Source organism: Schistocerca nitens, chromosome 1, assembly GCF_023898315.1.
Source record: "Schistocerca nitens isolate TAMUIC-IGC-003100 chromosome 1, iqSchNite1.1, whole genome shotgun sequence".
In the NCBI taxonomy this organism is placed as follows: domain Eukaryota; kingdom Metazoa; phylum Arthropoda; class Insecta; order Orthoptera; family Acrididae; genus Schistocerca; species Schistocerca nitens.
Window position 1 is genome coordinate 1,096,317,690 of NC_064614.1, and position 25,247 is coordinate 1,096,342,936.

At 40.8% G+C, this 25,247-nt stretch overlaps 1 protein-coding gene across 2 annotated transcripts in view; it reads left to right on the plus strand.

Annotated features, from left to right (window-relative positions):
* Nucleotides 1-25,247, plus strand: part of LOC126198708 (spastin) — a 524,519-nt gene that overhangs the window by 495,191 nt on the left and 4,081 nt on the right. For both annotated transcript variants that reach the window (XM_049935226.1, XM_049935217.1), the window contains 3 exons: nucleotides 325-582; nucleotides 13,748-13,938; nucleotides 18,379-18,572. In XM_049935226.1, coding sequence (XP_049791183.1) covers nucleotides 325-582; nucleotides 13,748-13,938; nucleotides 18,379-18,572 — 643 coding nt within the window. The remainder of the gene's footprint in view (nucleotides 1-324; nucleotides 583-13,747; nucleotides 13,939-18,378; nucleotides 18,573-25,247) is intronic.

Below are 25,247 nucleotides of genomic sequence, written 5' to 3' on the forward strand. Positions count from 1 at the left end.
TGGGCAGATGAAAGCAGAAAAGAACACAGAGAGAGAATGAAGAAATACTGGAAAGATGGAAATTACTTCACAAGGTCCCTAGATGGCCAAAAGTGGAGAAGAAGAAGAATATTAAATAGGTATTTTGTATGTCTTCAGGGCATAGTTTGCCCTTGTCAATACTTTGTAAGTGTTTTTATCAGCAGAGAGTAAAATATATTTCTGGATTGAGACAGTTCTGGATTGAGACAGTTTAGAGTCATATTTTTGCTCAATAAATTGTATGTGGCAAGTATATATTATCATAGATTTTCAAAATAACACTTTTTTCTGCGTTGTCAACAGGTGGCAAAGCAGGCTTTGCAAGAAATGGTCATTCTTCCCTCATTGAGGCCAGAATTGTTCACTGGACTGCGCACTCCAGCTCGAGGTCTGTTGTTATTTGGGCCTCCAGGCAATGGGAAAACACTTCTAGCTCGAGCTGTTGCCAATGAATGCAGTGCAACATTTTTCAGCATTAGTGCTGCAAGCCTCACTTCTAAATATGTTGGAGAAGGAGAAAAGCTAGTGCGAGCCTTGTTTGCTGTAGCAAGAGAGCTTCAGGTATAAATATCAAAATATTCCTGCTTCAGATTAAATTACAAAATGTAATGCTGTATTTTAATACATCTATGACACTGTTTTATATATAAAACCGTCGGTTCTGGAATTAGGTTAAATACTTAATACTTATCATGAATCTATTGTTGGACTGTTGTACACTTTGAAGTGAGCTTTATCAGAAGTTACAAAAAATTCAGTGGTACTCACTGTACTTGAGAAGTACTCAGTGAAAGATCAACTTAAAATTAACTTAGAATTCCACCTTTTTTAGAATTTGAAGATTATTGTACATAATTTCTTTCTGTAACTGTGCCTAACTCTTTTCTTTACCCATTATCGACAAATATGAATGCAGTTGTTTACTAAATTGCTTGTTACAATCTGTTGGGCTCACCCTGATAATGAACAATGTGGATGCTATTCACATTATCAGTTCATTCTCCCTCATACACCAGACTGTTTGATGTTTTACTGTGCAGGCTTAAGGATATTTAGCAGTGATCTCATGGTTTATGGTAGGCGTATCATTTGGTTAACTTCTCCCAGCAGGTAACACTGCAGTTTCACCTTTGTGTTAATATTAGAATACAAATAAGAGCTCCAAACTGAATGGTACTTAGTATTTAAATTTTAAATATTTGTGTAGAAATCTATTAAACGGAATCACTATTGTCTCTCAAAACTTTATCCTCTCCAACATTGTTTTGTTACTGGTCAATTTGCAACAGAAATTCTTTTATAATACTACATTAAATATCTTTTTCAAAGCTCTTTGCAGCACTTACTTGAGACATAGACTTCTAGCTCAGTTCATTAGCTAACGGGAGATCTTTGTCACCGTTCGATATGTTGGTCATATTGAAGTCGTACAAGCCAAAATATGCGTGATGCTGTGGTCTATCCATTAGTTCACCACTGATTATATAGTTATTACCACAGAATAATTCCAAGGTGGTACCACAATGGACATCTCGTAGAGACTTTTCAAAAAGTCCCCTTGATGAATGTGGAAAGTGGTAGCGTCTTCCAGAATACCAAAATTGTTGGGATCTTGGAGTAAAGCAGTAGGTAATTTTAAATATGATAGTATTTAATGATGTCAAAAATTGTAGTTTATTAAAGGCTACACAAAATACTAAGTAAGTCAATAATCGTCCTAATATAGCAATTGTAGAAATGCTGTGTGCTTATGAACAATAGATTCACTTTGTGTGAAAAACCACTATTATCATCATCGTCGTCATCATCATCACCACCATCACCTTTTTTAGTGCAGTACCAGTAGATGGTTAGTTAGAAAGGCCATCACATTTTAAAAATGTTTTAAACAGCTATATCTTATCTGCCAGTCCAGATTTCTAGGAAATTCAACTGTGGGAAATAGTATCAACAAAAAAGATGAATTTTTGTAATGAAGCCACTGAACATGATTACTTGAATAACACACAGAACAGCTTTCAGCAGCGCTTGACTGCATTTGTGCTTTTTAGTACAATTTTCTAGACAAGAACTGACTTTTAACATGCTGTAATATATATATTTTTTTTCAAAAGTTTTTAGTTTGTATTGCCAGATTTAAATAATCTATGATTCGCACTTCTTTCTTTCTTTTCTAAAGTATTTTAAGATTTTGGTATGTTCTAATAGAATATGTTGTTGTTGAATAGACAAAACTCCACCAACATCCCAGGATTATGAAGTAAAAAGTCACCACTGTGTAAAGATTTTCCACTTTTGTTTCATAGCAAGGATTCAGTTGATATAACCACTTCAATATGTTGAGATATAACTGCTTTGATTCTAGTATTAATTTTGGTGTTCGGTGATCTGTCTCAGTAATCACATAACCAGATGATACGAGTTTTCTGTTTGTAAATGCTAAAAGGCTCTTTGGAAGCGTGTACTCATAATTGTGAATTTTTGGCTCCTACTTTTCTACTGTTAGATGATAGTTTCTTGTGTGTAGTACGAGCACATTTTTATAATTTACTGACAAGCCTGCTCCAATAACCCGACACTTAAATGATGCGGAGACAGACTCTTGAGAATGGTGAATGATTTAGGAGGGCAATGGAATACCCAAATCAGGATGGCCGGACAGAGCAATCCGTTACCCCCAGAAACCATCCTTGTAACCATTGATGCCACTTCCTTATACACAAATATTCCGCACGTCCAGGGCCTCGCTGCGATGGAGCACTTCCTTTCACGCCGATCGCCTGCCACTCTACCTAAAACCTCTTTCCTCATTACCTTAGCCAGCTTCATCCTGACCCACAACTTCTTCACTTTTGAAGGCCAGACATACCAACAATTAAAGGGAACAGACATGGGTACCAGGATGGCCCCTTCGTACGCCAACCTATTCATGGGTTGCTTAGAGGAAGCCTTCTTGGTTACCCAGGCCTGCCCACCCAAAGTTTGGTACAGATTTATTGATGACATCTTCATGATCTGGACTCACAGTGAAGAAGAACTCCAGAATTTCCTCTCCAACCTCAACTCCTTTGGTTCCATCAGATTCACCTGGTCCTACTCCAAATCCCATGCCACTTTCCTTGATGTTGACCTCCACCTGTCCAATGGCCAGCTTCACACGTCCGTCCACATCAAACCCACCAACAAGCAACAGTACCTCCATTACGACAGCTGCCACCCATTCCACATCAAACAGTCCCTTCCCTACAGCCTAGGTCTTCGTGGCAAACGAATCTGCTCCAGTCCGGAATCCCTGAAGCATTACACCAACAACCTGACAACAGCTTTCGCATCCTGCAACTACCCTCCCGACCTGGTAGAGAAACAAATAACCAGAGCCACTTCCTCATCCTCTCAAACCCAGAACCTCCCACAGAAGAACCACAAAAGTGCCCCACTTGTGACAGGATACTTTCCGGGACCGGATCAGATTCTGAATGTGGCTCACCAGCAGGGATACGACTTCCTCAAATCCTGCCCTGAAATGAGATCCATCCTTCATGAAATCCTCCCCACTCCACCAAGAGTGTCTTTCCGCTGTCCACCTAACTTAAGTAACCTCTTAGTTCATCCCTATGAAATCCCCAAACCACCTTCCCTACCCTCTGTCTCCTACCCTTGTAACCGCCCCCGGTGTAAAACCTGTCCCATGCACCCTCCCACCACCACCTACTCCAGTCCCGTAACCCGGAAGGTGTACACGATCAAAGGCAGAGCCACGTGTGAAAGCACCCACGTGATTTACCAACTGACCTGCCTACACTGTGACGCATTCTATGTGGGAATGACCAGCAACAAACTGTCCATTCGCATGAATGGACACAGGCAGACAGTGTTTGTTGGTAATGAGGATCACCCTGTGGCTAAACATGCCTTGGTGCACGGCCAGCACATCTTGGCACAGTGTTACACCGTCCGGGTTATCTGTATACTTCCCACTAACACCAACCTATCCGAACTCCGGAGATGGGAACTTGCTCTTCAATATATCCTCTCTTCCCGTTATCCACAAGGCCTCAATCTCCGCTAATTTCAATTTGCCGCCACTCACACCTCACCTGTCATTCAACAACATCTTTGCCTCTGCACTTCTGCCTCGACTGACATCTCTGCCCAAACTCTTTGCCTTTACAAATGTCTGCTTGTGTGTGTGTGTGTGTGTGTGTGTGCGCGTGCGTGCGTGCGTGCGAGTGTATACCCGTCCTTTTTTCCCCCTAAGGTAAGTCTTTCCGCTCCCGGGATTGGAATGACTCCTTACCCTCTCCCTTAAAACCCACATCCTTTCGTCTTTCCCTCTCCTTCCCTCTTTCCTGATGAGGCAACAGTTTGTTGCGAAAGCTTGAATTTTGTGTGTATGTTTGTGTTTGTTTGTGTGTCTGTCGACCTGCCAGCACTTTCATTTGGTAAGTCACATCATAGGGAAACATTCCACGTAGGAAAAATATATCTAAAAACAAAGATGATGTGACTTACCTAATGAAAGTGCTGGCAGGTCGACAGACACACAAAGAAACACAAACATACACACAGAATTCAAGCTTTCGCAACAAACTGTTGCCTCATCAGGAAAGAGGGAAGGAGAGGGAAAGACGAAAGGATGTGGGTTTTAAGGGAGTGGGTAAGGAGTCATTCCAATCCTGGGAGCGGAAAGACTTACCTTGGGGGAAAAAAGGACAGGTATACACTCGCACACGCACACACATATCCATCCGCACATACACAGACACAAGCAGACATTTGTAAAGGCAAAGAGTTTGGGCAGAGATGTCAGTCGAGGCGGAAGTTGAGGCAAAGATGTTGTTGAAAGACAGGTGAGGTATGAGCGGCGGCAAATTGAAATTAGCGGAGATTGAGGCCTGGCGGATAACGAGAAGAGAGGATATACTGAAGGACAAGTTCCCATCTCCGGAGTTCTGACAGGTTGGTGTTAGTGGGAAGTATCCAGATAACCCGGACGGTGTAACACTGTGCCAAGATGTGCTGGCCATGCACCAAGGCATGTTTAGCCACAGGGTGATCCTCATTACCAACAAACACTGTCTGCCTGTCTCCATTCATGCGAATGGACAGTTTGTTGCTGGTCATTCCCACATAAAAAGCTTCACAGTGTAGACAGGTCAGCTGGTAAATCATGTGGGTGCTTTCACACGTGGCTCTGCCTTTGATCGTGTACACCTTCCGGGTTACAGGACTGGAGTAGGTGGTGGTGGGAGGGTGCATGGGACAGGTTTTACACAGGGTGCGGTTACAAGGGTAGGAGCCAGAGGGTAGGGAAGGTGGTCTGGGGATTTCATAATGTTTTCCTTGATATGCATCACGCTTTGGTAGATATATTCACTTGGTACTGTAAATATGCCCTGTTTTTTAAAATAGTTCTTTACAATGAGCCTGACTACTACTTAGAATTGTCATTCTTACGACCATGTCTTGTTGTTTTGCGCCTTCAGTTCCCAGAAAAGAAACCCTTAGCTAAGAAGTGAGTATACATAATAATAGTACATCACAACAAGACAATGGCTGCTATGAACTGATGATTAAACCCGGAGAGCATAATGTGCTGATGGGATATTTTCTGCCAGTATCTTTGTGTGTTCATTCCATGTTAATCAACAATCAGTATTCATCCTTAAAAACTTCGTGGTTGTTATGCAGTCTAGACTTATCCTATATGCTTACTGCAGCAGTTGTTTTCCCTCTTTGTGTTGATGTGCTTACTGTTTGTTTTCCTTGGGTTCAGAGTTAATTTATTATGTACTATCCAGTCATAAACATACTTGCAGATTTGTATTTTCTAATTTTCTGGTGTTTTATCAGTGACTATGATGTTGCTGTCATCAGCAAAGAGAATTTTTTCTCCAGACTTATACTGTCTGGAAAGTCATTGATATACGTTGAGAACAGAATTGGACCCTGTGTAAACTGCAACTCTGATGTTTGTGTTTCGTGCCTGACAGTTGCTTTACTAAAAATTTAACATCAGTAGATACGTGAACTATCTCTATCGTGTGCATCCTGTTGTTTAGATAAGAGTGATACCACTTGTTCTTTATTCCTCCTACACCTAGTGCTTCTGGCTTCTTAAGCAGTATTTGAAGGTCAACGGTGTCAAAAACCTTGGGCAAGTCTAAGAATGTGCTTGTAACACAGTCTTTCTTGTCAAGAACTTGAAGAGCAACTTCTGTAAACTCTATAATGACCGATATTGTACCTCCCCACAACAGAAATCAAACTGTACTTCATTAAAAAGGTTATATTTATTAATGTAACTCATTAGTCTGTCATTTATGATGGACTCAATTATTTTTGAGAATGAAGATAGTTGTGAAACTAACCTTTAATCCTCAATATTTTTTGCAATGCCTTTATTTAGTAAAGGCACAACTTGTGCATGCTTTAGATACTATGGAAAAATAACTGAAGTGAATGGCACAATTATTATGTTTGTTAATGACGGACTGTATGCTGTCTGTGCACCCTTTCAGAATAGCCTGGTACCTCATCTATGCCTGCTGACTTCTTATTTTTTGTGACAAATAAATAAAAACACCTATTTTTTTATTTTTGTATGTCTTGCTGAACCCAAGCTCTTTTGTGGGGAAACATTATAATTGCACTCACTATGTAATAGAATGTGGGCACTACATGTGTTTCCGGAAGATTGTGCTGCAACTTCTCCACAATACAAGAGAGAGGCATTTACAAAATTAGTTAATTCCTGAGAATTTCCTGTTGTTATGCTTCCATATTTGATTTGTATGTTATTATGTATCTGTCTATCTTTTTCCAATTTATCATTTTATTACATCCCAAACTTCTTCGGTTTTATTTTCTGCAATATATATTACTTTATCATTAAATGATTTTTTTGCAGCAAGGTGCACCATCATCTATATTTTTATACCTATAGTAATTTAGGAACTTTGAAGTGGTGTGTTGCTGGGAGGACTTTCTAATACCAGTAGCTACCCATTTACTTTCCTTAGCTGCTGCTGTAGATGGTGACTATTTTTAAAAAGTCGTCTCAAAAATTATTATAAACCATGTGTAGTATTTAAAGGACTTAGCATCTACATTGTTTCCCTACACACTTCATCCAAGTTTTGATTTGCCAGTACTCTAGAAAAAGTATGTATTTTCCATTCTCAGAACATCCATTTTTAGGCCTGCATTCTGCTAGTTCTACAAAGCCCTTTTAGCTTTGTTATGTGACAGTACTGAGCAGAAAAGCTAATTTATATTATAGATGCTTTACCATTTTCCATGCCAGTATCTGTAAGTAAATTATATAAAATTGATGGTGAATTTTTTGATACCCTTGTAGCAGTGTTTATCATTTGTGCCACACCAAAAGTGTTTGAAATGTTTAGAAACTTATTATTCATTTCACACTCAACACCTTTGTTAATATTCATGCTCCCACATACTATTATGTTAGTTTTGGAAGCTGAGACTCTTTCCAGGACTTCAGTTAATTTGTTACAGAAATTGTGTACATTACCTCAGCTGCAAATCCAAAATGTTGATCGATACTAATTGTTACCACATCATTTCTAGCACTAAAATATGTGCCACCTCTGATATAAATATGTCATACCCCACACTTAAAGGTAGTTCTACAACATTCATATGATGATAGCACTATATGCTGCAATTCACTATGTCTTCACAATGCTCCGCCACAGTGCACATGGTTCTTTTGTGAGTTAATGCTTGGCGCTCACACTACCCCAAGTTCTTGCAGCCCATTATTCCTTCTCGGGCCACATTTCCTTCACCGTGCCGCTCCCACCCCATCCTAACTCCTTCCCCACTCCCCCTCCTTCCCCTCTCTCTGTGTTCTGATTTATGTTGACCTCGCTATTGACCCTGTATTCCTTGCAATTTTGTTCCTCCTGCCTATTCTCTTTCATCTTTTTTGGCGTTTTGGTCCCCCTTTGGGGTTTGACTCCCACTTCTAAATTTTCTGTAATTAGTGTCAGCCATTTGTGGAAGAACTCCATCCCTAGCATCTGTGGCATGGATTCCTTCCCTCCCCCCCTTCCTTCCCCACCGTAGCCCCCCACCACCCCTCTAGGTCCCCAGCACATGTACCCAGTCTGTGTGGTGGGGCTGTTACGTACCCATATGACTAAGCACCCTGACAACACAGGAATTGCGCTACTGATACCTGAGCTGTTTCGTCCCCAAGTATGCTAAGGAGTGGGTGCTTGTCATTCTGAAGCATTGGATCTCCCAGCAATGGCCGCCATGCCAGTCAGCTGTTGCTATGGCTTGCTGGTGCCCATGGGGGAACCCCTGATCAGAGTAGGTAGTATTAGGGCAGATGCTTGGCACATGAAGTGTATCACACTACAAAAATCTGGCTGTTCCCAAATGGCTGGCTCTTTGATGGTAACATATCATTGAATGCTACTTTGTATGACCCTACTGCCGTCCCTTTCCTGACTAAACACTGGGAGCTGGGCCAGGCTTGATGTCTTCAGATGAAACACTTTCCCCACTACCTGGTCTGTACTAGGACAGATGGGGACACCCACTGCCACAAAACCATTGTTTTTTTTTGTGTGGAGAATGTCAAGGTCAAGTCTGATAAAGTGGAGTCTCTCTTTAAGATGTGGTTGGGCTCCCTGTTGATCAAAGCTTCTTCTGCTGCCCCATCTTCAGCGCTTCATCCTTGTGATCTCCTTTGGGATGTCCCAGTGTCTTATTACCCCTCACCAGTCTCTGAATATGGTCCAAAGAGTGATTTTTTATATGGACCTCATCGTGCAAACTGTTGAAGAACTCCAGGATAATCTGGAGTGACGTTGCATTAATTTTGTTTAACATATACAAAAGAGTCATGAAGACAACCACACTGATACTGGTGCCTGTACTCTGGCTTTCTCGGGGATACACTGGTTGTGTGTTACCAATGTCTTCCCACCGTATAGCGGACCCTCTGTGTGGTGACTGTGGCAACTCACTCCATGAGGGAAGCCCCTGTGTTCCGCCACCTGTGTGTGTCAACTGTCATGACAGCCACTTTGCACACTTGCCAGGTTGCCCAATTTATATGAAAGAAACCAAGATCCAAGAGTAAAAGTCCCTAGATCGTCTGTCTTACGCTGAGGCTTGCCAAAAATATGACTGTCTGCACATAGTGTAGATTTCTTCAACTTTTGCCTCTGTTACACCCTTTGCACTTCCTACCTCTTCCTAACCCCAGCCCCATTCCCCTCTCATATCCCCCTCACCTGCATTTCCCATGCCCTCCCCCGCCAGTTGCCGCTACCCTCCTTGGCCGAAGAAGTGCCAAGTGCCCCCCTTCTTTGGCACCCGCCAGTGATGGGGCTCCCCCCCCCCCCCCCTTCTACTACCCTCCCGGCATCTCTCAGGCGGGAGGCCAGCTCCCACAGCTCAATCACAGGTTGTTTACACTCTTACAGGTCCGGATCTTGCAGAAGACTGCTCTCCCTCTGTGTCATGCCCTCCTCGACCTCTGAAAGGGAAGAAGTCACAGGACAAGGCCTCCCTGGTGCCCCTGGGGGTCCCATCTGTCCCTTTGCAAACAATGTCTGACATCTTATTTATGGATGTCACCCCATCCTCATCGGTGACGACCACTGACTCGGTGACATGACCTCCCCTCAGCTTGTTTATGTCTAACCTGGACTCTTACCGCATAATAATACAACAGTTTGTTTCCTCTTATTCTGCATTCTGTTTTATTCGTAAAAAAAAACATAGTTCTGTGATGACCACTCTCCAGTGGGGTTACTGGATGTTCTGTCTGAACTTTGCCGGCCCTGGGATAGCACACCAATGTCACCTGTGACTGGATCCCCCTTCGTACCAATCTGGAACAATAGCAGTATGAGTGCGAATGACACCATCAATCACCATTTGCCATGTCTGCCTCCCTCTAGGAAGGCCACTTCTTTATGTTTAGCTGCATACCTTAATTCAGCAACTCCTGCCCCCAAACCTCCTCCTTGGGGACTTCAGTACACACCATCCCTGTGTGGGAGAGTCACTTCAGCAGCTTGGGGTCTTCCAATTGCCAACTTTTTACAGTCTTGGATTTGTACCTCCTCAATGACAGTTCCCCTACCCACTTCAGTGTCACTCGTGGCACCTTTCCTGCTATCGATCTCATGATCTCCTCTGCTCTCAAGGCTTCTCTATGTTTGTCAGCCTATGGTGATCTTTGCGACAGCGACCACTTTCCGGTTATTCTGTAATTTCCCTGCTGCCACCAGGGAGAGAGTCCCACCCCCTTTGGGCATTCTGCAGAGCCAATTGGGCTTTATGTATATCTGCTGTGCATTTAAACACCTCTCTCTCAGTCTGCATTGATACGGTCATGCAAGATGTCTCTGCCACTCCTCTTAATACCACTGACTTTACTGTCCTCCTATCCCCAGGTCATTGACCGGTACTATGGTGGACCAAGGACACAGCAGTCACTATCCAGGATTGCTTATGATTGCTGCAGTGATTTAAACGACACCCTTAACAGACCAACCTTATCGCTCTTAAGTGTCTCCATGCTAAGGCTTACTGCCTTATTAAGCAGATTAAAAGGAACACTGGGAGCGCTATGCTCCCTCCTTGGGGGTGTATGCCTCTTCATTGCAGATTTGGTCCAAGTTCCATAGCCTTCTGGGCTGCCAGCAACAATCAGCTGACCAGGGTCTTATCCTACAGGGTGCTCTGGATATTGATCCATCGGTCCTTGCAGAACAACTCGCGACACACTTTGATCGGCATCCTCTTCCTATACTACTACCTTCCTTCAGCAGAAACGATGAGTTGATGAAACCACTCTCTGTTTCAACCCCTACCAAGCTGAATCCTATAATGAAACCTTCAGTGAATGGGAATTCTTGCAGGCTCTTACGTCTTCACATGACACTGTTCCAGGCCCAGATTTCATCCATGACCAGATGATCCGACACTTGGTTGTTACCCAGAGGCAAAATCTACTCGGGATCATCATCGGCATTTGGCTCTCAATTGTGAGACAACATGGTTATCACCGTCCTTAAGCCCAGGAAGAACCGAATGCCTGATTGCCTGACCAACTACACGAGAGGATGGTTAGCTTTCGATTATGTTGGGTACTAGAATCTCAGGGCCTTTTGCCCCTGTATTAGTGTGGCTTCTGGGAATGACGATCTCCAAGTGACCATTTACTCAAATTGGTAACACCAATCTGATAGGTTATTACTAACCACAAGCACCTTGCTGCAGTCTTCTTTGACCTACATAAGGCATATGACGTGGCCTGGAATTGTCACATTGTAGTTAACCACCATGATTGGGCTTTCACGGCCCCCTTCCAATTTTTGTCTGCGCATTTTTATCCGACCAGCTCTTCTGGGTTCGAGTTCGCATTTCTCTCAGCACCTTTTGGATCCAGTGCGATAAACCACAGGGTTCTGTGTTAAGTGTCACACTCTTCCTCATCACCTCAAAGGGCTTCTAACCTCTGTTGGACCTCTGGTTACCCTGGCATTGTATGTCGATGATCTTTGCATCTGGTGCAGCTCCCACTTGCTAGCATCTGCTGAATGCCAGCTCCAAGGCACCATCCGATGGGCCTCTGCCTGGGCCCTCTCCCATAGCTTCCAGTTCTCTCCTTCCAAAACGTGGGGTATGCATTTTTGCTGTCGACCTGATCCAGAACTTTATTTGTTCTAGCGCAGGCCCATATCTTGTGCCTTATTTTTGATAAAAAGCTGACTTGGCTGCCCCGTATTTGCCACTTGAAGACTGCACAGAAGATTAATGTTCTGTGGCCCACACATCTTGGGGTGCAGACCTTGCTGCTCTTCTCTATCTTTATCATGCTTTGGTTTTGTCCAGACTAGAGTATCATGTAGTGTGTTCACAGCAGGGCTGTTAGCCATTAACAGAGCCCTCCATTTTGTTACTCAGCCTCCCTCCATCGTGTTTTAATGTGTACCGGCTCAATAAGCAGCTTGCAGGCTATAGACCGATGATACTCTCGCCACCCTTTGGTCTCTGCCATCCGTGACCTTCTATCTTCCCTCGGCCATGCCGCCAGCTCCATTGCCTTCCTCTGGGTTCTGAGTCATAGAGCATCCCAAGGAATGAACTGGCTGACTGTTTGGCTAGAGAGGCAGATACCTACCCCCATTCCATTTCATGATTCTAGCTGCAGATATGTGGATGCACATCAAATCTGTCTTTGCCCAAAAGTGAAATGGCATCTGATGCACTTCTGTTCTCAGTAATAAACTCCGCACCATCAAGGAGACTACTGCAGTTTGGTGCCCTTCCTTCCACTCTGCTTGGAAAAAGTCCACTGTCTTATGTCTACACATCAGTCATATTAGATGACTCACCTGTTGTTCTCTCTTGCATAATGAGCCACCCTCACTGTGTGGCTGTGGAGCCAGACCGATGGTATCCTATATATTGATGGAATGTCCCCTTCTTTTGGCCCTTTGTACTAAGCATAGCCTTCCAGGTTCCTTGTCTTTAGTATTTGCAAGCCATGTCCTCAGTTTCCTCCGCGAAAGAGGGTTTTATTTCAGTTATAATGTTTTGCTTTACTCCAGCAGCAGGGGCAGGGAGATTGTGATTGGAACCTCTCTTCGTGTTTCCTAGGACTGGGACCCATGACCACTCCTCTGTCCAAAGACTGCTCTTTTATCCCTCTGTTTTCCAGTTTTTAGATTTTGACTACCGTTTTATGCCTTCTACTGTGTGTGTTTTAATTTACTTGCTTTGTAGTTTGACCCCTCTGACTGGATCTGCCCACTTTTAGTGGACACTCTATCTTATGCAAGAAACTTTTGTATCACGGGACTGACAGCCTTGCCATTTAGTCCCATAACCCCCTTCAATCAATCAATCAGTCAGTCTTCACAAGCACTCTGTAATGCATAGCACCCCACTGTTCAAATACAGTAATTCAACTTCAGTCTGGTGTACTTTATTTTTAATGGACTGCACATTTTGAGGAATAATAGATAATTCTAAGCAAATTTCCATCAGAGTTTGTACACTCTGATGTTGATCACTCAATATTCTGTGCACAGAATGAAGAAATCTCCAAACTGGTTGAGATACTTTAAATGGAGGGGAACCTCCTACCCATGAAAAAAGATATTTGACCTCATGTAACTGTTACCTTGCTTCATGGACCTGGAATTCCAACTATCTGTGATTGTGTGTTGCTATTTAAGACGATCCTAGTGTTCTTCGTTGGTACTGATATGAGTTCTGGTTATTTGCTACAGTAGTAATATGTGCTTTTTTGGTCATTGACTTAGTGGATTTGGTTCCCATTTGCTGCATGATTCATAGCAGTGACCTGCTTAGATAAACAAAATCAATGACGTAAAACCTTGAAGACAATATTGTGAACTTGCAGTGTTATTATGTTACTGCATTAATCCATACAATTTCTTCAGCCTAGTCAAACTTTGAAGCACAGTTGGTATTCAAAGATGTGCATACCTCCATGTATAGAAAGCAAATTAGGTTTGATTTTATTCTTGAGTACTGTGAGCACAGAACTCAAATTGAGTAGAAGATAAGTTTTTGCTCTGTGGTCTGTTCGAAATATCTGAGCTTCTGTTTCGACCTCATGTATTTTCATAGATCTTGCATCCTGAATTGCAGGAATGTTTGCTTTGATAATTACATTGGTTGATTGCTGTATTGTTCACAGCCCTCTATTATTTTTGTGGATGAGGTGGACTCACTTCTGTCTGAACGCCGGGAGAATGAACATGAAGCTAGCCGGAGATTAAAGACAGAGTTCTTAGTGGAATTTGATGGGCTGCCATCCAATCCTGAAGAAAGGGTTCTTGTTATGGCAGCCACGAATAGACCACAAGAGCTGGATGAAGCAGCTTTAAGGTAAATTCATTTAAATGTATTAGTCATATAATTTTTATCATGTGTCAAAGCATTTCAGTAGTTGTATACAAGGGACTCTCATAAGACCATTTTATGCATATTTGATGATTAAGAAAGTGATTTCAATAAACATTATGTAGAATTATGTGGAATGATGTATTTTGGGAGAGATTCTTAAATGATGTAAGTGTTGAACTGAGGTCTTGTACACAGTGACAGGGTCCTAAGGCCATAACAAGCTGTCTGTTAAACTTCATAATTTTTTGAGTAGAGTATTAGCAACAAAACTTTAGCATCAAAGGCATTTGTGAAGATACACAATTGGCAATAGCTTAAAACACCATATGTGATATGAGAACACAAAAATGGAAATAATATATGTGAGATGCAAAGGGCACATTGATGTGAGAGGGGTGCGGGGGAACGGGAGGAAAGGGGTGTGGGTGTGAGCAGTAGTACTAGTAGAAATGAGAAACTGAAAACACCAGTAGCTGATAGTATAATGGTCTGGGAGATAAGACACACAGCTTTCTGAGTCTCTGTTCAATAAAGGTACAATTACATAGTGCAATAGTTATCAGAATACCACCAGATTAAGACTTGTATTGGGAATTAGGATGAACATAATTTGTTGTTGTTATGCTTGTAACTAAAAAAGTAAGTTCACTCATCTGTTTGCTTCATCTGCTTCAGGAACTGGCAGTTGTACTTTCCGAACGTTTAATGAAGAGAGAAATTCTGGAAACAGTCCTAAAAGATCCAGAATGAGATTTTCACTCTGCAGCGGAGTGTGTGCTGATATGAAACTTCCTGGCAGATTAAAACTGTGTGCCGGACCGAGAATCGATCTCGGGACCTTTGCCTTTCGCGGGGCACTTGCCCACGAAAGGCAAAGGTCCCGAGATCGATTCTCGGTCCGGCACCCAGTTTTAATCTGCCAGGAAGTTTCAGTCCTAAAAGATGTTGTCTGTAGGCATTGCAATCTAATTTACCCTTAAACTTGTGGATCTGTCCACAAAACCCTTGGTATATGTGGAGGCAATCAATGCAGCACTCAACACTTAGATTTGCAAATCCAAATTTAATGCTATACTTGACAGTTTTTTATTTATATGGTGTCTAATGAGCATAACTGCCCTTTTCTCCTTTTTTTTTTTTTTTTTTTTTTCTTTTTTCTTTTTTTTTTTTTTTTTTCTTTCATGCCTCGCTGTAGTTGAGTTGTTCTCTGTTGTGTATCTCATAGTATTCTCATATCTTTTGATATCCTCTCATAAACACATCTGACTAGATTTTGTAGTTCACTTAATTTTATCTAACTTACATCATCATTTAGTTTTGGATCTTTTCCCTTCATCAGCTGTCTGGTGTTCTCTGAATTTTTTTCCTGTTTGTTCGTCATTGGCCGTGCAAAAGCTCAAGCTGTTTACAGCATAAATTTGTAAATGCCTGATATCTCATTAAGTTGATAGTTGCAGCATTTGCTAGAACTTCAACACATTTGTTAATTTTAATTGGTATTAATTCTCTTGTACTGCAATTTTGTAGATAACTGGAACTGGATTCATGCCAAATAAGGTTTTTCTAAACTTATTATGGTAATCTCCCACTGGGATGTAGGCTTCCTAGGTGTGTAAAAGAACCACATGTATGAATATAGTGCGTCCTGAAAAAATGTATTTCCTGCCGGCAGTTTGTTCACTTCCGAGTACATACTCTGTGCATAATTTTTCTGAATGCAGATCGTCTTCATTTCTTTGTACCTCTGATACTCCAACAATTTCCCATTTATTATTATTTAGTTCTGCTTTCAGTTCCAGTAACAAATCTACAGTACTAAGCATTCTATATGGGGTTTGGAGGAAGCATTTAAATGTTCATTATGATATTTGGTTCTAACCAAACTGAATTTACCAAGATATGGGTGCAGAAGTACCATACCCAGTGTGATGAATGCACAGCCAATGTTATTACAGTCCACTACTTCCAATATGCTTTAACCCAATTAGAGATACAGACATTCCAGAAACTCCAGCAAAGCATTAGAGCATCAGACAACCCTATCCATGACACACTAGCCTGTCGGGCCCAGGGTTTAGTGACACATTTGCCTCAGCTAAATCATGGCAGCATGGGGCCCATATTAGTTTATGCTTATCAGCAATTGTTTCAAAATGTAAAAGGCAGATATCCACGCAACCAGTTGAGACTGAGCTTGTGTTAGCAGTGGGTCAATATTAGTCAGTTTGTTTTGTGTTATAGAAAGTTTGCAGATGTCTACCATGTGCACTGCAGAGCTGCCTGTGTCTGATCACAAAACTGAAGTCCCCTTGGATTGCAGTTACTTGCATGATGGTGTGAAGAGTTAAGGTGCGCAGGATGGGACATGAAAGTGATGGCACATTGTGGGACACACTTTATCTGGTTCATCTGCTGAGATCTGTCCTCCTTAGAAGGGCCTACCTAAATATTCCCCATTCTGATGTAGCTACAGCTTCATGAGATTATACAAACCTCTCTACATACAAATTAAGTGCTGTGATAAACTGAAGTCCCTGGAGAGGTATATGTGAAGACACAGTACTTAATGTTTGTTGGATGAAGGATAATAAAATTTCTAGTACAGTTTTCCCTATATGAACAGTTTGCTACAAAGTTGACAATACTCTATCAAATAGCTTTTTGCATGAGAACAGGGTACCTCTTAAGGGTGTAGAATAGTGTTAAAGCTACAGTAAGTAACCTAGGTAAAAACTCTTCATTTGTGGACAACTTCTGAATTACCTGTTATCAATCTCCAGCTTCTGTGTTGAAGAGAGAGCAACAGTTTGCAGCAAAGATGAGTATAGATATTTACTTCTCAGCTTGAATATTTCTTTGAGGAACTGCGCGACTGCTACGGTCGCAGGTTCGAATCCTGCCTCAGGCATGGATGTCTGTGATGTCCCTAGGTTAGTTAGGTTTAAGTAGTTCTAAGTTATAGGGGACTGATGACCTCAGATGTTAAGTCCCATAGTGCTCAGAGCCATTTGAACCATTTTTTTTATTTCTTTGATAGTAAATTAACATAGATGTCCCATCTGAAATAAAATAAAAGATGTCTAAGCACAGAACATCCTAAAGTGTCATACAAAAAGATTGTGAATACAGGTTGACTACTTCACTTACTGCACTGAATGTAGTTTTACATTGTACAGATCAACAAAGCAGATTTGCTTAAAGTTGTTAAATACTGTGTTCAGTGAGAGGATTAGTGTGTTGACTACTGATCACTGAAATAGCTTCCAAAAGTTTGTGCTCATGGTACGGTAGTCTCTGAGGGTCCACATTATTGCCATGGAAGTTGACATTTTGTGTTATCCGTGCATCTCACGAGTGGCTATACATGTACAACAAAATCATTTTATTATGTGAGCTTGGAAAAGTATCATCTGCTTATGTGGCAGAGGTAAGATTTTCATTTGTCAAAAGAGGAAATCAACACCTAGGTTCAAATTGGTTTTACAGGGAAGAAGAGAGAATAAACCATATGAATTGAAAAGGTGTTTTTAATAATAAAATTATATCATTGTATGAAATTCATGTTTTTGTTTCTAGTAGTTGAATACAAGGGGTATACCCTTTGACGGTAATCTATTTTCACTAAGCTAGTCCCCATTTTTTTTATGTTCCATACGCATCTACCATGCATGATGGGGAACCTTTCTGTTACCCAGAAGACACTTGGCAGATTAGAAAACACTAAATTGAGAATTCTTGCATCTGATATCCTTCTTCAGTGAACAATCTTTTAGCCACGGAGACAAAAATAATTATAAGACCTGGAGAAGCAATGATGTAGAATTACTTCTTATATTAAGAGGACCTCCTACTTCCCAATATATGAGTTAAGAATTTATTTCCTAACAAAGAACTACTTCTTAGATGTGCAGATCCTGCAGTCAGTTTCAGCTGATGATACTGTGTTGTATATGCTCTTGAAAGCTGGATTACTCTCTACCATGAATGCTGTTGCTAAACCACACATAAATGGGAAATACTTTTATAGTTTTCACAGAGTTACTATGTGAAGCTGCAGCTAATATGTTCCTACCATGTAATTAAAATTTTATCATATAGACAGCAGTTCTTTTTACTGTGCTGGTTTGTAGATGAGTCAGAGTAAGGTGATCCCTGGCAATTGCAGTGGGCTGGGTGCAGCAGCTTTGCAGGCCCACATCAGCCAATAATGTAATGTGATTTTATAAATGTTTCTATGACAACACTTCAATGCTGTCACTGCTTTGTAGACAGTTACTGATTTTTGCCTGCAACTGTCAGTGCTTCGCAGTTGAAAGTTGGCAACAGTGCTGTGAGCTGTCGGGGATCATCTTATGCAGTCTCCACTATAAATGTAGTGCTTTCATAACATTGTAATGTACACAACAGAGTGTAATGTTCCAGACGTTTTACGAAGCGCATCTACGTGTGCCTGCCGGATCAGGAGACACGTGTCGTATTGCTGCGGAGGTTGCTTAGTAAGCACGGCAATCCACTGCGTGACGATGAGCTGCAACGATTGGCTACTATGACTGATGGCTATTCTGGAAGTGACCTTACTGGATTAGCAAAGGACGCTGCCCTTGGTCCAATAAGAGGTACAAATGTTACTACAACAGTTACAGTGCATATACACAGAGAGAGTCATTAAATTTATTCATACATCATAATTTTTGTAAATATTATCTTTAGTATCCTGTGAGTGGATCAAGGTGAGAGCTGACACTGTTTCCCAGTTATGAAGTTGCCCATCCAACTCGTAACCCTGGTGCCTCAGAATACAAGTTGGATATTATCAGAAAAGAAACTCAGTGGAAAAGGACAAAGAACTCTGATAAATAACTGAGAGTGAAAAATTATGTAGAATAAGAAATTACTATTGAATCCCACAAGGTACTAACTGTATTTTGTGCAGTTGTGCATGTAACCTGTGCAGCTAAGTGCCATGAGAATATAAGTCCCGCACCTGCTGCAGAGTAATACAGCTCCAGCTTCTAGAAGCTTCCCTGTCACCAGTCACTTAGCCATACTCCCATGACCCCGAAAGCACATTCTCTCCCACTACATAGCATCCCAGCTGCCGTTAAGTTACTCTTTGAAGCACACACATTGTGCAGTGTTACAACTCCAACTACTTGCTCTTAATACTCGTGCAACTGATTCCTGACATCTCCCTACCCGAGGGAAAATTTGGTGGTCTTTGTCCTTGGAGGCTGCAGAATTTTTCTTCCAGTTACGTTACTATGCTCCTCATGAATTTGTTTCTTTTTTTTTCCTCATTGAAATTAAGTACTCCATGTTTTCTTATTCTTAGTTCATGGTGTGCTAAATGTCCAATTAGATTTTGGGATTTTTCTATTTTATCCATGCGTCATCGTAATGCCTGTTCCACACTAACATACTCTAGAACACTCATACTGAGTAGAATGAATTTTCTCTGACAGAATTCTACAGCGCTTGCAACTCGTACATCAGTATCTTCGAATTTATTGTTTGAGCCTACTAATTTAAAATAACTTAAGATTTCTCATGTCACATTATAAAGATGTACAATCTCCATATTGTTTTAGTGCATTCCTGTGGATGATTGGAATTTCATAAGTTGTAGATCCAGATGATGTACCACTGTCTGAACTGAAGTAAACCAAAATGTTAACATGGTAATTTGCATTACCATGTGTTGTCACCATACTGTAACTAAAACAAACCTTTCAGGCTATTGGCGTGTACCATCATCCAATTATTCCCTTTTAAATATCCTTTGGTGTGTTGCAGTATACAGGTCTTGCCACGAACTTTTTCTCCCTGTTGGAACTCATTTGGAAGTTGGGTCTTATCATAGCTTTCCTTATTCTATGATTCAGACTGAGCACGAAAAGTTCTTGCACACTGGTGGAGTGATCTTTCAAGTCGAGCACATAATCACAAATACAACTGTGGGGTTCTTTTTAAGATTCACAGTTTGTCACACACACTCTCAAAGAACAGCTCATGAGATGTTGGAATCGAAGTATCTAAATCAATCTGTGCTCTGTCTATGTGATGCCAATGTTCCAGTAAAGGTTCTATGTGTTTTTTCTTAGGTTCTATTAGTCTGCAGATGGTAGCTAGTTCTTTGAATTTTCTCTATATGTAGTGTGGATGGTATGCCAAATTTTAAAATAATATTTTCTTCTAGCACTGTTGGTACCATTTCAGCATCTTATTCCATGATTAGAAACTTTGTCAGCATATCCTAAACGGGAAAATTATATGTTTGTCTAAGGGGATGCATAATGTCTATATCACATCTTTGAAAGACATGTTCAGGAGTTGCCATTTTTTTGTGTAGTCATTGTAGTTTTACTTGTGTAATTTTATTCTTTTGGCGGATTTTTACCAATGCTGGTGAATATACTGTTGTATTTCAGCTTTCATGCCTTCCAAACTGTAATATTTCTTTATTTCTACCATATGTTCTCCCTGTTCCTTGATGACCACCAATTGTTGAATCATGAACTGCTTCTGCTTTTTCTTTTGCCTTTGCTCTGCTTCTGTGCATGGTTGTTACTAGGGTTTGGCATGGTTAATTTAAGGGGTGGCTGGATGCTCTTCCTGTTGTCACCCCATTATGCCCCTGGGAGGGAATACACATATTCCAAGTGTGTACAGTGTAATTGTGTGAAAGAGTGTGAAAATTTTCTGATTTTTTGTGAGAATAGTGTAACTGAGGTGGAAATTATGTACCACTCCAGTAGTCACCTAGTCAGACATGGGAAACTGCCTAAAAACCATTTCCAGGCTGGCCGGCACATTGACCTTCATTGTTAATCCACTGAGCCAATTTAATTTGGGGCTGGCTCGGCTCTCCATCCAGGATGATGTGCTTTAACACATACTGATATTTGGGTGGATTGAATCGTGAAACTGCTTCAAAATTGCTTTGTCTTCTAGACTCAAGCTAGCAGCTAGTTCCTGCGCAGATGTGCATCCTGTTACTGCCCGTGCATCATGATCATGCCAATGGCATAGGGAACTTGCTCTCCCACATCTTATCTCCCTTTTTCCAGTTGGTTTATTATCTCTGTCAAATACAACATCAGGAGTGACTTTAATGAATCCATTTTCCCTGGGTACCGTAGCTGTTTCGGCTCTCTCTCTCTCTCTCTCTCTCTCTCTCTCTCTCTCTCTCTCTCTCTCTCTCCTGGGTCTTCTTCCTTCGTGTCTTTTTCCGCTGTTCTTCATTTCATTAGTAGTATTCCGAGGTTTCTTATTCTAGAGAAAGCACCTGAAACTTGATTTTTGAGTATCTGATCTGAGATATGATTTACCCAACTGGTTTGTGGTCTGTACATACTGTGAAATTTCGGCCAAACAGATACAATCAGAAATGTTAGACGGCCAGCAGATAGTAAGAATTTCTCATTCTGCATGTTCTGGTCCGATTAATGTGATCATCTGTCGAAAACCTGAATAACCACCTTTTGCAGCATGGACTGTTGTGAGATGTGCAGGTAGAGAGTCAATGAGGTTCTGGCAGAAACCAAGAGGGATGTGGAGCCATGCAGAGTCCAGTTCCATGGCCAACTATGCTAGGTTTCTCACTTGAGGATCCATGGTCACTTGAGGATCCATGGCAGAACAGCTTAATCGAGGTGGTCCCATAGATTCTTGATAGGGTTTAAATCCAGGAAGTGTGGTGGCTAGGGGAGTACAGTAAGGTCATCTGGTGCTCTTCGAACCATTCACATACACTGCAGGCTGTGCAACATGTTGCATTGTCCTGCTGGTAGATGCCGTCTTGCCAAGGAAAAGCAAACTGCATGCAGGAGTGGATGTGGTCTCCGAGGATAGATACTCCTGGAATCCTGTCAAGGACTTGAAAAATCCACGTCAGACAGAATCTCTCTTGTACTCGGTTTGAAAAGTGGAATAACTTGCTATTAAACAGGTGGTTATAATTTTTGGCTCATCAGTGTATGTCATGCACATTTCCATTATCACGTTTCTTTCTTCATTATCAACATGCTTGACTCTGAGGTGATTGTTTAATTTACTGGCCCTGGATTTTCTCTTTCTGTACTGTCATCACTTGTTCCACTTCAGACACCTTTGTGAGTGGCACTACTTCTGCTATCAGCACTTGACACTTCATCACTATACTTTCTTCTGTTACATTTATCACACTCGTTTTACAGGTGCCATTTTTTAGCACTAGCGGTGCTTTGGGTACATAATTTCCTGGTCTTAGTTCCTGTTTTGTAGTGATACCTTTCAACACTTTTCTTACATTTACACACACTCAAAAGTTTGTTCCTCTCTGAAACCCATTATCAGCCCTTGCTCTCTTCCTATTTAGTCTCTCTTGGTATTCCTCACACTACGATATTTCCATGACTTCACAGCTCCAATGACAACCAAATTAACATTGTCTGCCTGTGGCTCCTACTGCCATTGAACCAGCTCTTGTTTTTTCACAGCTCATACCCCTTCCACATTAACATTTTACTTCTCAGCAACTACTACTGCACTTTCACTAAAATCTTTTTTTATGAAATTCTCTTTCTGGGAGCTATTGCTACCATCCTGTGTGTAACTCAATTTGCTTCCCATGAATCCATAAGCTTTTTGCACTATAATCTATCACGACATTCTATTTAGTTAGAAATCTCTTTGTAATGGACTCTCAAATGACAGATCTACCTTTGCCCCAATAATATGAACTCTGTGCTTCACTCCTTGCTACCTGCAGTTCAGTATCTACAGCACCTTCCATCTTAGCAACAGTATTAATGATTGCTGTTGCCCTAAAACCTTCATGTGGACCACACATCCAAATGTTCCACAAAACTTTTTTTAAACTAGATTTATTAGTATTCCACTATCTATCAGAAACCTGATAGGATTCCATTTTCTATTTCTGCACTACAATTCTATTGTTCTTGTTCATGCACCAACAAGAAATATTTTGCCCAACAAGACACGATGCGACTACCCCATTACGCTCCCTTTCAGTTTTATGGCCTCTTATAATTAGTTTTTGCCGACAACCCACACTTGTTACATTGTCTTGCATAGTGGCCCCTCTTATTAAACATAAAACACGCACTTATGAGTCTTGACTCTGAGCACAGTGCGCTGCTCCCCAACAAAGTAGGTTGTGAGAATTTTACTGGTATTAGAAAGTCTGTTTCATTGTACCACCCTTCACATTCTCATTCTATCCATCTGCATTTTCTCATTCTTATTTTGATAGCCCATCCATTTTTATTTTTTTTCCAGGCACTGCTTCAAGACCCTGTTCCCATCAACATGTATGACAGTCATGCCCTTGCTTTCCACAGATATAACATGTTAGGCCTTTAGGCCATTTATAAAGGCTCACATTGATGCACCTCCCATATGATCACATGTTGTCCTTCTGATGTTGGCTCTTTCTAGAAGCTTCTGTTATCAGTCACGTAGCCATGCTACCCTGACAACAAAAACACAGTCTCTCCTGCTTCCTAGTGTCCCTGCTGACATTGTCATTCTTACAGGTGCACATATTGTGCAGTTTTACAACTTCAGCTACTTGCTCTTAATACCTAAGGACTCATTCACTACAGCATGATGCATAAGAAGTTTCTGGAGAATTGCAAATTGTGTCTGTAAGTTACCAAGAAACATGCTTCTGGTTATAACTTGTGTTTGGCAAGGTTTCATAAAAGGCTTTGTGTGTGTTATGACTCATTCTTGTACGTAATTGTTAAGAAAAAGGGAGAGGAGTGCCTCTCTCTAAACACTTAGCTCTCGCAACACCATGGGGTAGCGTTACTTTGTGCCCAACTTTTGAAAATATTATAATCTAGTCAGGTACTTTATATTTTAAAATTTTGAGAAAAAATATTTGTTGTTTTCAGTGAATTACTCTACCAGATTCCATAAGTTTAAATTTTTTAGCTAAACGTAACCCAAAAATTTAAGTCTTATTAATAAATGTCACTTTTCCCAGTGCATGTCGCATTCAATATTTTCAGGTTCAGGACATTATTTATACATTAACATATCTGTTAAAAATCAGACAATGGAAACTCCAGGTAGGAATATCAACAATGTAGGAAAAGACAGATTGCTACTAACGGCAAAGAAGACGTGAAGTTGCAGACAGGCACACTTAAGACACAATGTCTTTTTTAATTGTGCCTGCCTGCAGTTTGACATGTCTCCTTTATGGTAAGTAGCAGTCTGTCTTTTGCTGTATTGTTGATATCTTTAAAAAGTATGTTCTGAGTAAATGTAAGCAAGAATTAACGAAATTTGCATTTTTAAAAATTTTTTGGTGGTGGTCATAGTACTACGCATTATTGAAATTGTGATGATATTGCCAAGTGTGTGCTAAAAGATATTTTCATGTTCTGGACCATATTTACACATCACAACCGTCTTAAAAAGTATGTTGTTTATATAAGTTGACAACAATTAATGAATTTGTGGTGAGCGTAAACTGTGCATTATTGAAAATGTGTTGGTATTGCTAGGGTTAATGTCTGGGGTGTTAATTCCCGTTACAGTCTTTTTACCTTGAAATTTCATTCAAATACCAACACAAATCCTGTCTGCTTGCAAAACAAGAACGCCATCTTACACAATTATTTTTTATTTAATCTGCAAATAATCTTCTTCCCTCCATTTGTGAATAAAGAATGTTTTGTTCTTTCTTTGGTAAATATTTTTTGGTACTCGTATCCACATGAAAGTTGACAAGATCTGTATTTTATTAGGTTACATTCATTTTAGATATCCTCAGTCTTATAATATTTTCTGGCTGGTTCCTCTGTAATCAGTACTGAAATGTGCAGTGTGTGCATATTTATTTCTTGTCTAATTATTGTAAGATCAATAATATGTTTCATCATTTATCGGTTTAAATGAAAATAAAGAATAGCAGTTAGGATTTACAAAATTTTGAATAATTTTTTTTTTTCCAACCATATGATGTATATTTATTTATGCATCCAAAATGAGATTTTCACTCTGCAGTGGAGTGTGTGCTGATATGAAACTTCCTGGGAGATTAAAGCTGTGCCAGACTGTGACTCAAACTCAGGACCTTTGCCTTTTGCAGGCAAGTGCTCTACCGATTGAGCTACCCAAGTACGACTCATGACCCAACCTCACAGCTTTACTTGCCAGTACTGGCCTGCTGCGAAAGGTAAGTCCTCAGTTCGAGTCTCTGTCTAGTACACAGTTTCAATCTGCCAGGAAGTTTCACTGGATATGCGTCTTACAGATTGTGCAATTTTGTTATGGGA